General features: G+C 40.8%; 1 protein-coding gene across 5 annotated transcripts in view; it reads left to right on the plus strand.

Annotated features, from left to right (window-relative positions):
- The window catches only part of SH3GL3 (SH3 domain containing GRB2 like 3, endophilin A3), a 200,853-nt gene that overhangs the window by 119,410 nt on the left and 65,433 nt on the right, over positions 1 to 16,010 (plus strand). For 3 of the 5 annotated variants that reach the window (XM_053594734.1, XM_053594736.1, XM_053594737.1), the window contains exon 2: positions 15,882 to 15,950. The exons of 1 other annotated variant lie outside the window; for it this stretch is intronic. In XM_053594734.1, coding sequence (XP_053450709.1) covers positions 15,882 to 15,950 — 69 coding nt within the window. Of the gene's footprint in view, positions 1 to 15,881; positions 15,951 to 16,010 lie in introns of those variants that run through there. One more of the 5 variants, XM_053594738.1, reaches the window with a different exon arrangement.

A 16,010-nucleotide genomic window follows, 5' to 3' on the forward strand; every position in this document is an offset into this window, starting at 1 on the left:
GACATGTCTGCTGATATTCTTGATCAGGTAGTCCAGGAAATTAAATCTGCTCCACTGCCAATATTTAGTATCCAGCTTGATGAATCTACAGACGTTGCAAACTGTTCACAGTTACTGGTTTATGTGAGGTATATTAATGATGGCAACTTTAAAGATGAGTTCCTTTTTTGCAAACCTCTTGAAATGACAATTATTGCATGTAATGTATTTGACATGGTTTATTTCTGAAAGAGCATAAGATCTCTTGGGAAAAGGTTTGTGGTGTTTGCGCAGATGGTGCTCCAGCTATGCTAGGATGTCAGTCTGGATTTCAACGTTTGGTACTGAATGAGTCACCAAAAGTCATTGGAATGCACTGTATGATTCATTGTCAAATATTAGCAATGAAGACGCTGCTACAAGAGTTACAAGAAGTAATGAAAAGCATTATAAGTTCTGTCAATTTTGTAAAGGCGAGCACTTTAAACAGTGGGCTGTTTTCACAACTGTGCAACAAGTTGGATGCGCTGAACAATGCTCTGCTATTTCACACTAAAGTGAGATGGTTGTCAAGAGGAAAAGTTTTAAAACGTTGTTTTTGAGCTTCGTGATGAATTCAAAATGTTTTTTAATGAGAAAGCAAGACCGCACTTCTCGAAGCACTTCTCAGTGATAAAAGTGAACTGCAGAAAATAGCTTACTTGGTTGACATCTTTGCCATCTTGAATGAATTAAATTTATCACAGCAAGGACCAAATGCAACATGCCTCGATTTGTCTGAAAAGATCTGATCATTCCCAAATGAAACTTCAGCTTTGGCAAAAAAGAAAAAAAAAATTGGAAAAAAATAAAATTTACATGTTGACTACCTTATCTGCTTTCTTTGAGGAACATGACTTTGAACCACACAAAAGGATTATAATGATAATTTCTGTGAAAGAACACTTGCACATGCTTGCAGACGAAATTTCATTGTACTTTCCAATTCTACCTGACACCCCATTTGCACTTGCCAGAAGCCCATTCACAAAGTTGAAGATGTTCCTGAGACAGCACAAGAGGAGTTCATTGAACTTATTCACAGCGATTCAGCGAGAACTGACTTCTCTACAATGCCAGTTACACACACACACACACACAAAAAAAACCAATTCTGGATCAAGTGTTCGCAGTCCTCTTCTGTTCTGTCCAAGACTGCGTTGTGCCTTCTTCTATTTCCAACAACATATATTTGTGAAACAGGGTTTTCCACCTTGTTGGTTATCAAGTCTAAATACAGAAGTAGACTTGTTGTGGAAGATGATCTTCATTGTGCTCTTACAAAAACTGCTCCTAGAATTTCTGATCTGGTGAGAAATATGCAATCTCAACCTTTGCACTGACACTGGCTTTTTATGCATACTGTTGGAAAATGTGGCAATGTAGTTTACTGTTGTTATATTAAGACTGTTACCCATGCTACACCGTGCTTCAAGACAAAATTTCATTTATTTGTAATTAGAAATAAATCACAATATAATCACATATTATTTTTGTGATTAATCACTATGGTTTAATTATGCTCAATTTGTAACAATGAAAATACATCCTGCATATCAGATATTTACATTATGATTCATAACAGTAGCAAAATTACAGTTGTGAGGTAGCGATGAAAAAATTTTATGGTTGGGGGTCACCACAAAATGAGGAACTGTATTAAAGGGTTCTGGCAACTGCCAGGTCACTGCCTCCTTTTCACCTGTAGGAGGCACCGTAAGCCCAGGCTCACCTTGGCTGTAGGAGACAATTGGAGGGATGATCTTTCTGGAAGGGAAAGGTCCCAAAAGGGATGCCCCCAGCAGTGTGGGAAGGCTGGCTGGGGCTCCTACCCAGGAGACCTCCTGCATGTGGTGCTAGGAACAGCCACTCCGACTTGAAGCCTCCTGTGGGTGAGTCACAGAGCAGCATTTCCAGGGCTGAGGATGGTAGTGCCACCTCCTCTCCTTGTCTCTGCCTTTTCTCAGGGATATTTCTCCCTTTGGGCACTTGTGTCCCTTCTTGCAGGTTAAGGTACAGACAGGGTTCCCGCTAGGGAACCCAAGAAGGCAGGAAGGTGGTGTCTATCTTGATCTCCTTTTTCCAGTGTAGGAAGTAATGCCAAGAGGTGTCACAGATACTTGATTCTCTCACTGTCTGCCTGGAGTTTTCTCACTTCTCTGCGGCCCCAGAAACTGTCATGTATTCACATTAGAGTTCTGGGATATTTCTGGTGATAATCTTAGTGCTGTATATTTATATTTGCTTTTCTGTGAGGGAGAACGGCTTCCACGCCACCATCTTGGAACTGGAAGTCCTCTGGCCTTCTTTGGAGTAATCATTTTTGTAATTATTTTATTTTACTCCTTTAGCAGCTTGCTAGTTATATATTATTGTATGATTTTTTTTTTTTTACTAAAAAAACAGGTAGCTCTCTTTATATTCTTAATTGAAAAATAATTATACATTTTATAGGGTACAATGTGATGTGAATATATGCATATGTGTTTTTGTTTATTGTTGGGGATTCATTGAGGATACAAGAAACCAGATTACACTGATTGCATTTGTTAGGTAAAGTCCCTCTTACAATTGTGTCTTGCCCCAAAAGGTGTGTCACACACTGAGACCCCACCCCTCCCTCCTTCCTTCTCTCTGCTCTTCCTTTCTCCGGCCCTTTCCCTCCTCCCTCTCTTTGCTCTCCCTCTTCCCCCCCACTGTGTACTAGGTCATTAATTGTCCTTATATCAAAATTGAATACATAGGATTCATGCTTCTCCATTCTTGTGATGCTTTACTAAGAATAATGTGTTCCACTTCCATCCAGGTTAATACAAAGGATGTAAAGTCTGCATCTTTTTAAATGGCTGAATAGTATTCCATCGTATACATATACCATGACTTGTTAATCCATTCCTAGGTTGGTGGACATTTAGGCTGTTTCCACATTTTGGCAATTGTAAATTGAGCTGTGATAGACAGTCTAGTGCAAGTGTCCTTATGGTAAAAGGATTTTTTCCTTCTGGGTAGATGCCCAGTAATGAGATTGCAGTATCAAATGGGAGGTCTACCCTGAGTTCTTTGAGCATTCTCCATACTTCCTTCCAAAAAGGTTGTATTAGTTTGCAGTCCCACCAGCAGTGTAAAAGTATTCCCTGCTCTCCACATCCATGCCAGCATCTGCAGTTTTGAGATTTTTGTGATGTGGCCATTCCGGCTGGGGTTAGATGGTATCTCAGGGTGGTTTTGATTTGCATTTCTCTAATAAATAGGGACAATGAGCATTTTTTTATGTTTGCTAGCCATTCATCTGTCTTCTTTAGAGAAGGTTCTATTCATGTCTCTTGCCTATTGATATATGGGATTGTTGGCTTTTTTTCATGTGGATTAATTTGAGTTCTCTATAGATCCTAGTTATAAAGCTTTTGTGTGATTCAAAATATGCAGATATCCTTTCCCATTGTGTAGGTTGTCTATTTGCTTTGGTTGTTGTCTCCTTAGCTGTACAGAAGCTTTTCAGTTTAATTAAGTCTCATTTGTTTATTTTTGTTGTTGTTGTTGCAATTGCCATGGAAGTCTTCTTCATAAAGTCTTTCCCCAGGCTGATCTCTTCCAGTGTTTTTCCTATGTTTTCTTTGAGGATTTTTATCATTTCATGCCTTAAATTTAAGTCCTTTATCCATCTTGAATCAATTTTTGTGAGTGGAGAAAGGTACGGGTCCAGTTTCAGTCTTTTACATGTGGATATCCAGTTCTCCCAGGACCATTAATTGAATAGGGAGTCTTTCCCTCAGTGTATGCTCTTGTTTAGTTTATCAAAGATTAGGTGGCTGTAAGATGTTAGTTTCATTTCCTGGTTTTCTATTCTTTTCCAAATGTCCATGTCTCTATTTTTGTACTTGTACCATGCTGTCTTGACACTATGGCCTTGTAGTGCACCCTAAAATCTGGTATGCTGATGCCCCCGGCTTTGTTTTTATTACTAAGAACTGCCTTAGCTATACGGGTTTTTTTCTGGTTCCCTAAACAATGAAGAATCATTTTGTCCAAGTCTTGAAAGTATGATTTTGGTATTTTAATAGGGATGGCATTGAACCAACAGATTGCTTTGGGAAGTTGGTTCTTTCCCACCATGAGCATGGTATGGTCTTCCATTTGTTAATATCCTCTGCTGATTCCTTTCTTAGGATTTCATAATTTTCTTTATAGAGGTCCTTCACCTCTTTGGTTAGGTATATTCCTAGGTATTTCATTTGCTTTGAAGCTATGGTGAAGGGAATTGTGTCCTTAATTAGCCTCTCATCTTGACTGTTATTGGTGTATACAAAGGCTACTGACTTGTGAACACTGATTTTATATCCTGAGACATTACTGTATTTTTTCTTATGACTTCCAGTAGTCTTGTGGTTGAGTCTATTTTATGATTTTATAAAAAAAATTAATACTAGATATTATGGCATGCGTTTTTAAAATGTGGTGAAGTCTTAATTAAGACTTTATCCCTTCCAAGCAGTAGAAGAGAAGTTATGAAAGTCTATACCCCCTTAGTATTGGCTTTTGGGCTATTGTTTTCATGTTTTAAACTATTGTTTCATGTTTTAAACATTCTACATATATTCGAAGCCTCACAAGACATTATTGTTGTTATGAGCTATTAATACCCATTCAGGTTTATCTTTTGGGCGGTCTTCATTTCATTCTACACCTTCTTGTTTCTATGAAGGATGGAATTTTTGTATGTATATGTATGTGTGTATCTATATGCACACATATATGTATATTTGCATGTATATTTATATACAAAATTTATTATTATTATTATTTTGTCAAGACAGAGTCCCACTCTATGCCCTGAGCAGAGTGCCCTGGCATCATAGCTCACTGCAACCTCAGACTCGGGCAGTGGCTCCAGAAACCGCTGGGATTACAGGCACTCGCTGAGGGGCCCTGAGTGGGTTTTTCATTTTTTTAGGAGTCAGGGTCTCACTCTTGCTCAGGCAAGTCTCGAACTCTTGAGCTCAAGCAATTCTCCCTCCTGTCTCCCACAGTGCTGGGATTACAGGCATGCACCACAGTGTTTCTTTTGGTATGTGTCTGCTGTTGAGGAATTCTTTCAGAACTTTTGTCTGAATATTTCTTTAATTCCGCCTTTTTGTTATGCATTGGGAGTAGAATTTTATGTTGGCTGATATTCTGCCAGCTCTTTAAAGATACGATTTCATTATCTTGCAGCTCCTTGATTTCTGTTGCAATGTTAGCTAACAATCTTGTTGTTGCATCTTTGAATGCAATGCCTATTTTTTCTCTTTGTTTGCTTTTAAGTTTCTCTCTTTGTCTTCAGTCTTCAGCGGTTTCACTACCATGTGCCCAGGTACGTTTTCTTATTTATCGTGCTTGGAATTCATAGATAAACTTGAATCTACAGTTATATTTTTTCTATTTTGAATAATTCTTGGCCATCTCCTCTTCAAATATTACTTCTTTCCCATGTCTTTGTTGTCTTATTCTGAACTCTAAAATATACTTGTGTTAGTGTTTTCACTGTGCCTGATATGTTTATAATGCCATTTTTTGTGTTTTTCAATCTGTTTCCCTTTATGTTTCAATTTGGGTACTCTTCACTGACCGTCCAGGTCACATCCTCCCTCAGTTGCATGTCTGATTGTGCTTCTGTTGTGTTCCTAATTTTAGTTATTGAATTTTCATTTGCTTTTTTTAGTTTTCCAATTTTTTGATAAAAATTTACATTGTCATCTATTTCCTTGCACATATTTATGATAGTTATGCTAACAATCATTTCTGATGTCAATATTGGGATTGCTGGTTAGATCGTGTATCGTTTTCTTCGTTTTCCATTGTTTCCTCACATCTCAAATGATTTTTTATTTTAATGGCTGGTAATGTGTGTGAAGAATCACAGAGTTCTGAGTAATGCATCTCCCAGAGCTCATCTCGTTTTATTCTGGTAAACAATGAGGGTAAAGTCTCATAACCATACCACCAGCCGGGTTGTGAGGCCATGACTCCTAGCTTGCTATTGTTATTCTTTGGGGTTAGGCCAGGGGTGTCTGAACTGTGGCTTGTGTGCTGATGTTGTGAGGACTTTTTTTTCATTATCTGTGGGGCTGTGGTGTTGGATATCATGAAAAATATCCACAGACCTTTTTTTCTTTCTTTTTTGCAAATCAGCTTTTATTAGTGTTTGTGCATTTAATGTGTGGCCCAATACAACTCTTATTCTTCCAATGAAAAAAGAGAAGTTAGATCGTTGGGCACCCTGGTTTAGGCCTTCAGGGACACACTAAAATCCCAGGATGTTTAGTATCAGTCCTGAACTGCAGTTCTGTCTCCTGATCATGGTGGCCCTGCACCAATCTCTGCTAAGATCATTAGCCTTTAGCAGCCCCTGTGCTGAGTTCTTAGCATCTCACCTTGTGTATACTCAGCTTAGAAATTGTCAGAAGCCTCAAGAGGAAACTGAACACAGCCTTTCAGGACCACTGCTTTATGTTTCCCCCTTTCCCAGAAACCAGCCTCTTACATCCTGGTTTCCTTGGTTACGACGCATTCCGGTTTTCCTCTTGCACAGCCTGGCGAGGCTGCTGTGAGTTCCAGGCTGGCGCATTCTGCTCAGATGTGTATGTGCTGGAAGACAGAAAATCCCCTGAAAAGAAAAATCAGTCTATTTTCTTTCTTCCTAATTTTGGCCCCTCAGATCCTGGCTGCTCAGATGCCCTCAGCAACCTTTTTAAATTTTGAGATTTGAATTTCAGAGTTAAAGAAAAGTTACAAAAGTTGCTAGCATGGAGAGCTCACGTATACCCTTCACTCATCTTTCTCTAATGTTATCAACTTAAAAATAACGCTGGCACTTATGCTTTAAATTGAGTACTGCTGTGTTCTCCAAGCTGATGGAAACAGAGTATGGCTGTCAACTGGTGGAAAGAATAAAAAGGAGGAACCAGTAGAAAGGTTGAAATTTTGGGTGCAGGGCAAAGTGTGTTCCTTAGAACACCACTCCTTGGAGCTTTGTCCTCCTGTCATATATCACCTGTGGCTAGATAAATGTGGGAAATGCTACATCTTTCACATTAATACATATGTCCCTTGGAAATCCACAGAGCCTGTTACCATTTTAAAGCTTCTGAAAGTTTTTTAGTAGAGAAATCTGCCTAATTTTGTTTTCCTTGTGTATGTAGTCAAGAGCTCTCTTGTTTTTCTTTTTTTGCCTGACCCTTACTCATATCCCCTGGAGCTAGCATTTTGTGGCACACATATTGGAAAATACTATTCTGGAGCAATTTGTAAAATCCTGAGGTATAAATTTTGTTTTTTTACATTTTCTTCTAGGTTCTGGCTTTCTCGCTGTTTAATTTCTTGCTTCATAAAGGGGAAGAAGATGGAAAAGTCAAGGTTTCTTTGAAAACAAATATTTGCACAAGAAGGCGGCCAAGGCTGTGTTAACATTGACCATTAAAACCCAGCACACCTAGACGAAACATCAGATGCAAACACTCCCTATTTCCCAAATAAATTTCTTTTACAATTTGTCACTGCTCTGTTGTAGTCTTTGAAAATAGTTTTAGTTTTCCTATCTGTCACAATGCTGGTGCTGCAGAGGGGTTGATGGTGAACTCTGGCTATAGCACCAGGGTACCCAAGTCACAGCGTAAATCCTCTTTCCCACTTCGGGAGCAAGACGCAAGCCAGGCTGACTAATCACATGTTTGTATTTTGGATTTGCAACTTTGGCTAACCAGCCTAGGTCACAGGCGGCGTTTGTGGTGGGGAAGTTGAGCGCAGCTCGTGTTTGAAGCAGAAGAAGGGGGATTTAGAGTGAAACTTTGATGCGCCCCCTTGTCTCCCTTTTCATGTAGTGTGTCCCTCGTCACACACGACAGAGATGCCTCTGCTCCTCTCCTGTCCATTCTCCCGTGGGCCACTGGCTGACCTTTCTGAAATTCTGATCTGTTCTTATCGCTCGCTTGCCTAAAAATCTCCACTGCCCACAGAGGTAAGCTGAGCCTCAGGGTCTGGCCACCCCGTCTGCCTGTCTGTCCCTTTTCACATAGAGTCAGCCTTTCCTATCAGTTACCCTTATTGTTATTGAATTGTTAAACTGTTTCTTGAATATTCCCATATATATTTTTTAATCAATGGCATCTTGGGCTATTATTTCTGCCAGAAATGCCACATCTCCTCTCGTCTCCCTGGTGAACTCTGCGTACCCTTCTAGGCTCTGTCCTGGAACTTCCTTGAGTCCTCTACATCGTATAATTTGTTTCCTTCCATCTGGGATCTGATGGCAAGGTCTGCACCTCTGTTACTGAACAGTGCTGTCTCGTGTATGGCCACTTACGGCCTGCTTCACGATGGACCTGTGAGCTGCTGGAATATGTAGTGGCTGGTCTTTCTCTCTCTAGAGTATCGGCACCATTGGTAGACTTTCCACCTTTGGAAACTGGGTGTTTTTTCAAATTGGAGTAAATGACGCTGTATCAGTTTGAAACATTAGGTTCAACATATTCTTTTAAATGTATTTAAAGTTATACATTGGTTTCTAAATACTGCTTTTGCTGAATCCCATGGGGTTTGATGTATTTTTTTGTTGTTGTTAAATTTAAATTTTTATAATTTCTATTGGGGTTTCCTTTTTCTCTTTGTTTTTTAGGAAAGAATTCTAAAGTTTTATGCCTGCATATTTATTTTTACTTTTGAGTCCTAATTTAATTGCATTATGCTACAAACAAAACAAAAGCCAAATAAACATTCTCTATATGATATAGACTGATTTTGTGACCTAGTATGTAGTTTTCGTGATGTTTTACCTGAACTTGTAAAGAATATACAGCTTTTATTTATTGGCTGGAGGATGCATATTTATGTGCATATGATCAAGGGTGCTATTTTGGTCATTCAAATCATCTGTATCCTTTTTAATTTTTAAAATATATTTGATATGTCAATTTTCTGATAGAGTTACATTACATCTTCTCTCACAATGGTGGATTTGTCAGTTTCAGTAGTGTAGTTTTTGCCTCATATTTTTTGGAAGTTATGCTGTTAGTAGATCCATTATTATTATTATAACAGAATTTTGGTGGATTGCTCCTGTTATTACAAGGTCAGATCTCTATCTGTTGCCTTTGGAAAGCCTTTCTTGTCTGATATTATTGTTACAGGCTTTATTTTGATTAGTATTCCCCCAGTAGGTACATTTCACCTACTTAATTGCGATCTTCCTATATGTTCTGTTTTAGATGTGATTGTTAGAGCTGCATATAGCTGGTTTTTAAAAATCCACTCTGTTAATTTATTATTTAATCCATTTATATAGATGACAGCTGATCTATTTGAGCTTTTGTAACTACCATATTTTGTGGGGTTTTGTTTTTGCTTTTGTCTTGAGACAGAATCTGGCTCTGTAGCCCCAGGTAGGGTGCTGTGGCCTCATCACAGTTCACAGCAGTCTCAAACTACAGGGTTCAAGTGATGCCCCTGCTTCAGCCTCCTGAGTAACTGTGAGTACAGACACCCACCACCACGCTGGGCTAGTTTTTCTATTTTTAGTAGAGATGGGGTCTCTGTCAAGAGACCAAGTAGTATGGGGTCATACTCTTGCCCAGGCTGGTCTCGAACTCTTGAGCTTGAGTGATCCTCCTGCCTTGGCCTCCCAGAGTGCTGGGATTACAGGTGCAAGCCATGGCGCCAGGCCTCATTTTGTGGATTCTATTTGCAATTCCTTATTTCCCCTGTGCTCTCTCTCTCCTTGTTTCTTTGGGTTTGGAATACATTGTTTTTTTTTCCTGGGTGCCAGTGTGCTGGCATGGATGTTATGTGATAACATATATCACACTGTACCTATATCATAGTTTGATGCTTTAGAAGTTGCCATTCAGGGGTGGTGCCTGTGGCTCAGTGAGTAGGGCGCCGGCCCCATATGCCGAGGGTGGCGGGTTCAAACCCAGCCCCGGCCAAACTGCAACCAAAAAAAAAAAAAAAAAAATAGCCGGGCGTTGTGGCGGGTGCCTGTAGTCCCAGCTACTCGGGAGGCTGAGGCAAGAGAATCGCGTAAGCCCAAGAGTTAGAGGTTGCTGTGAGCTGAGTGATGCCACGGCACTCTACCCGAGGGCGGTACAGTGAGACTCTGTCTCTACAAAAAAAAAAAAAAAATGAAGTTGCCATTCATCCTACAGCACAGGGACGTCTCATGCATCATTTTAACAATGTCTGAAATTGTGCCTGTTTTCACCTCCTGAGCATACATGAACCTTGGTAAATATCCAGAAAACACACTTCCCTCTCCCGATTTGGTTATTGCTTAAGATTCTGATTTTACCTTTGTGTATACTAACTGACTTGTTTGCAGTGGGCAGTTAATTTACCAGCATAGTTCATGGTGCCCATTCTCCCCACTGTTGGGTGGGCTCCCCACTTTCCCTCTTGGCTCAGAGTTTATTTCCGTGATATCACTGGTTCTTGAGCAGCACTTTATTAAGAGCTGTGATGGTCTGATGTGTCTTTCTTTTGTAGACATAAGATTCTGTTACCACTCTGAAGTCCTGTGGCCAGCGTCTCCTGGCCCTGGGTGCTGGGGAGGATCTGCCGTGAGTCTTACTCTCTCCGTAGTCTGTTGTTTGTGCAATTGTCCCCCTGCCCCCCGCCATGAGAGTTTGAGGAAATTTTATTCTTGAGATTTTGATGTGTCTACCTGTAAATCAGTTTTTATCTTGCTTGGTACTTGAGTATCCTTCTGAACTGTGCATTCATACCTTCCCTCAATTATAGAAAAAAAAAGAGAGAGCCATTTAATTCTAAAATAGTGGCTGCCCTTTTTATCAAAGTACCTATCAGTTATGTCTTGGAGCCTCTCACTTTCCTCCCTACTAAATAATTGGTATTTCATTAAAAAAAGTAAAACTCTCTGTCCTTTTGTTGTTCTCTGAGTAAGTTCCTTAACGTTTTCCAGCTTAGTAGTTCCTCCCTGATGGAAACCAGTCTGGAGTTTATACCATCTATGGAGTTTTTCATTCTCATAACTATGTCCTTTTTGTTTCCAAGATTTCTGATTTTTTATATCTCTCTTTGAAGTTTTGGTGCTTTTGTGTAATTGCTTGCTTTTTATTAATAGAATTTAATCCTTTATTTATTATTTTGGTAATATCCCAAACATACATAAAAGTCTGTCATATTGTTTCATAGAATTATTCTTACCAGGAGTGAATTAATGTCATGTTATGTGATTTTTCTGGCTCTCTTTTTTGATGTCACATTCTATTCATATACTTTAGAATGTGAATTTACAATGAATTTTAATTTTGGAGGGAATACCTTTCTGTCACTTAAAAAACTCCTCTTTTAACCACTTTTGTTCTCACTTTTTTTTTTTTTTTGTAAGGGACAGAGTCTCCCTCTGTCATCCAGGCTGAGTGCAGTGGAATCATCACAGTTCACAGCAACCTCAAACTCCAGGGCTCAACTGATCCTCCTGCCTCAGCTTTCTGAGTATCTGGGACCACAGATCTGGGCCACCACACCTGGCTAATGCTTCATTTTGTGTAGACAGGGTCTAGCTATGTTACCAAGGCTGGTCTCAAATTCCTGGACTCAGATAGTCCTGCAGCCTCAGCCTCCCAGAGTGCTGGGATTACAGGCCTGAGCCGCTAGCCCAGCCCTTGTGCTCCCTTGTGTTTAGTGACTGTGGTGTCTTCCATGGTTTCCCAAGGCCTTAGTACAGAAGACTAGTTTTTGTCCTGTGGTGATCTGGGGATATCTGGATCCAGCCGTGGGCTCAGGGGTGACTTGATTTATTCCTTGTTTTCCAGTCTCCCTGCAGCTATTGATTGTCAGAGATGGCAGAATCAGACAGTGGTTCGCATCTGGCCATTTCTTCCAGTCTCATTTTCCTTCCCATCCCCTGGCTTCAAGCAGAGCCTGGGTCCAGGCTCTAGTCTTATGTAGCCCTTTTAACACCATCCCCTGGCTTCAAGCAGAGCCTGGGTCCAGGCTCTAGTCTTATGTAGCCCTTTTAACACGTCTGCTCACTCCCTTGTGCTCTCTCTCTCTCTCGTTATTTTAGATTAGTACCAGGGCACAAACAATTAGGTTGCAACATTTGCACTTGTTAGGTAAGGTCCTTGTTGTAATTGTGCCCCTCCCCCAGGAGGTGTGCCATAGACCCTTACATTGTGCCCATTAAGTGGGACCACACCAATCCCTCTCCTCCCTTCTTCCCCAGCTTGAATTAAATTGAGTTTCTCTCTTGTGTGGGCATGTGGTAGTTTGTTTCCTGGCTTCATATTAGTATTGAGTACATTGGATACTTGCTTTTCCACTCTTGTGATACTTTACCAAAGAGAATGTTTTCCAAATCTATCCAGGTTAATACAAAAGATGTAATGTCTCCATCTTTTAATGGCTGAATAGTATTCCATGGGATACATAAACCACAGGTTATTGATCCATTCATGTGTTGATGGGCACTTCATTTGATTCCACATCGTGGCCAGACTTTGGCTGCCCCAGCCTACGCAGACAGAAAGGGCAGTGGCCTAAGGCTTCAGCCAGGCTCGTCATGCAGTTGTTTCTGTTCATGTTCAGGTCGGAGGAAGATGTTTATTCTGTTTTTTGAGCATTGCCTGTCTTCCTGGTTTTCCTTTTTGACATTTAATCTATCATTGCTATGTATCTATCATTGGAGTGCACCTGAGTTGAATTTGTATAGTCACCTTGACCAGGTTAGAAGCTTGAGTATCTGTGTTTAACTTCCAACACCTGAAAGAAACAACCCTGTAACCCCGGGATACGGCCAGCAGCCTGTTGGGATCACGCCTGCTTTTTTCATCTTTGTGTCCCCAGCACCTGTTGCAGGGCCTCACACACAGCAGATACTCAGCAAACAACGTCTGTTGCGTGACTGGAGTACCAAATACGGCCAACGGGCCGAAATAGCTAATGCCACGTGTGTGTTTCTAATTTTCACTAGGGGGATTCAGGAAGAGCTTTGACCTGTGACTTCTGTTGAATACCATCCTATATGTTGCCTCTTTACAAACAAGAAAGGTCTATTAATCTTACTAGTTTCTATTCTTGAAAATAGAAACATCCCTCCTTCTATTAGACACTTTGTGAAAATAGAACAAATATAACCTGAGAGAGTGAGAATGTATTCAGATTAAAGAGGTTTAGGGGGTAACTCTCAATGCTAAAGGGATTTTCTAATGGTTATTTTAAACTTTGTTTAAAACAGAGATCCATGCATGAGCTTCTATGATTTCAGTAGCCACAGGAAATTACATGCAACTGTAACACACCATCCCAAAACATAGCGACTTAAAACAAAAATGATTCATTTAGTTCCCGATTCCATAGGTCAGCAGTTTGGGCTGGTGCACTGGGGGTGTCGGCTGGGATGGCCCATTTCCACTGGGCTCTTCTCCTTGTGGTCACCTACCAGGGGAGCTGGGGCTTTGTAGTCTGAAATAGCCAGGCTGGGAGGCTGATCTCTGCTCCCATGTGCCCATTCATTCGCCAACGAATGAGCCCTGATTTATTCACATGGAAGTGGTTGAGTGGACCTCAGAGAGTGAGCAAAAGTATCTATGAAGCCTCTTCATAGCTGGAAAGTATTTATAAAGTTCAATCTTAGTATTCACATGGAGTGGCTTATGCTTTTCTTTCTTTCTTTTTTTTTTTTTGGCCGGGGCTGGGTTTGAACCCACCACCTCCGGCATATGGGATCAGCGCCTTACTCCTTGAGCCACAGGCGCCGTCCGCTTATGCTTTTCTGTTGGGCAAAGCAAATCACAGGCTGGAAAGGTGAACTCCACTCCTTAGTGGGGGAGCTGCCAGGCACTGCTGTTGTTTTTGGTGTCTACTGTGGCAACAGAGTGTGGAGGCCTCGTTCCCTCCCCTGGGAGAGGGAGTATCACCTTCTTTAGATTCTCATATATTACCTCTGAAGTTAATAATCAATATTTTGGATGATTTCACTACTGAGCAATAACAAGAAAAATGTTTAGGAGTCCCCATTGATGGGCACATCTGTTTAAAACACTAGTTGGTATGTGGAAATGAGGTTCTTGACTTTTTCTGGTTGAAAGTTATACCTTATATAATTCTTTCTGACTACTACACCTAGCCTGACAAGTGAGAACTCTTGCCTTGTGTATCAGTTAGCTTCTACTGCATAACAAATCACCCCAAAATTTAGTGGTTTAAAACAACACCATTTGTTGGACTCCTGTTGGCATGGCTCCACGGGACTCTCAGGGACCCGCAGTCAGCAGCAGGTCACCAGCCGCTTCTGATTCTGGGGAGAGACTGTCACATTGGGAGTGTCTGGGCCACTTGTGTCTCTGTACCCAGCAACTTAGTCTGGGCGTGTTCCCAGGGTGGTTGCAGAGTGTTAATGGGGGTGCGGAAGGACACAGGATCTCTTGATATATAGCTAGACCTGTTTCTGTGGGGCCAAAACAAGTCTCATGCCCACCCCAGGTTCACTGGGTGGGAAGATAGATTCTGACTCTTCCTGGGAGATGTGCAGAGACATAGGGCGGGGAGGGTGGAGAGCCCTGGCTGCTTTTGTAAATTTCCATATCTACTCTCTTTAAGAAATTCCTTCTCATGCCTCGTATTTAGAAGTTTCCATTGATATTCCTCCTAGTAAATAGTAACACTGTATGTGCAGTAAGTAGCAGTGATCACACCGCATTTAAAACACCTGCAATCCTCTCACCACTACTTGATGGCACTCCTTTACTACTGATTTTTATATTTGTATTAATATTTTAAGGGCATAAGCAGATTATATTGATGTATTTTTCTAGAGAAAGTTATTTAATGTATTTTCTTTTTTGAATCCATCCTCTTTGTTCTTAATCCAACCCCACTGGTTGCCAGAGTTGGTTTTCTAAAAAGTTCGCCCAACTTCATTGTGTTTGATGAAGAATCTTCAGGGACAACGTACAGTCACATCCTTTAGCCTGGCATTAGAGATCTGAGTGATTTGGCCTTTGCCAACCTTGCAGATTTTATTCTCCTCCATTCTACCCTGAGCAGTAATTTTTACAGTGGATTAAAACCTCTTGCTGTTCTCTGAGCATGTTTGCCTTACGTCAGTTGTTCTCAACTGTCTGATGACATTTCTGGCTGTCCCAGGGTGTGTGTGGGTGTGTGGTGGGGTGGACGTGGGTGTGTGCTAGGGACGCTGAGTGGTAGATGGGGGTGGTGCTGAACATCTCAAATGCACAGGACAGCTCACAGCAGAAAATTCATACATTCCTCTATCCATTCCTGATTCTGGGTCTGTTTTCGTGGTGCCTCATCCCAGGGGCCTTTCTTTCAGTGAAATGTCCCCTCTCCATAAGAAGCCAGATCACATGGCAGGTCTTCCAGGAGACAGGTCCTGTGTGACCCACTCCCAGCACCAGAGGCTCTAAGGCCATTTCATGCATCACTAAAGCGCCTACCACTTAGCATGTTCACGGCAATTCATATCATTATTTTTCTGTACTGTTATTTTTCAATTGTTCTTATCATTCCTCACCTGTGTTTTAGTTGAGGGTCTGTGTTTTATCACTTTTTGATGTCCTGTGTGTTCTTGGATGACAAGGGGTCCATCTTACCCTTGTACTAGAACCATTACCATGTACTTTACACACAGTAAGTTCATAATTATAAACAGCTGTTCAGTGAGTGGGAAATGTATGTCTTCCTGTGCCTTTAGATGGGGTCATTCTTTCTAACAATTTTCTTAAAGGACGTAGTTAAAAAAAAAATCCAACAAGTTGTTTCCAAGCTGTTTCTGTTTTTAATAATTTAGGTCAAAACCTGTTACAAGAAATCACTGTACAATGCAATTACTTGTGTTTATTTCTCTGCAGCTATTTAGTGAAAAAATAAGTGGTGCTGAAGGGACCAAACTAGACGAGGAATTTCTTGACATGGAAAGGGTAAGAGAGCATTTTAATATGTAAATTGTATTGGAAACTGACTTTCACTGTGCTGTGAGA

This window comes from Nycticebus coucang, chromosome 6 (assembly GCF_027406575.1).
Source record: "Nycticebus coucang isolate mNycCou1 chromosome 6, mNycCou1.pri, whole genome shotgun sequence".
NCBI classification, from domain to species: Eukaryota; Metazoa; Chordata; class Mammalia; order Primates; family Lorisidae; genus Nycticebus; species Nycticebus coucang.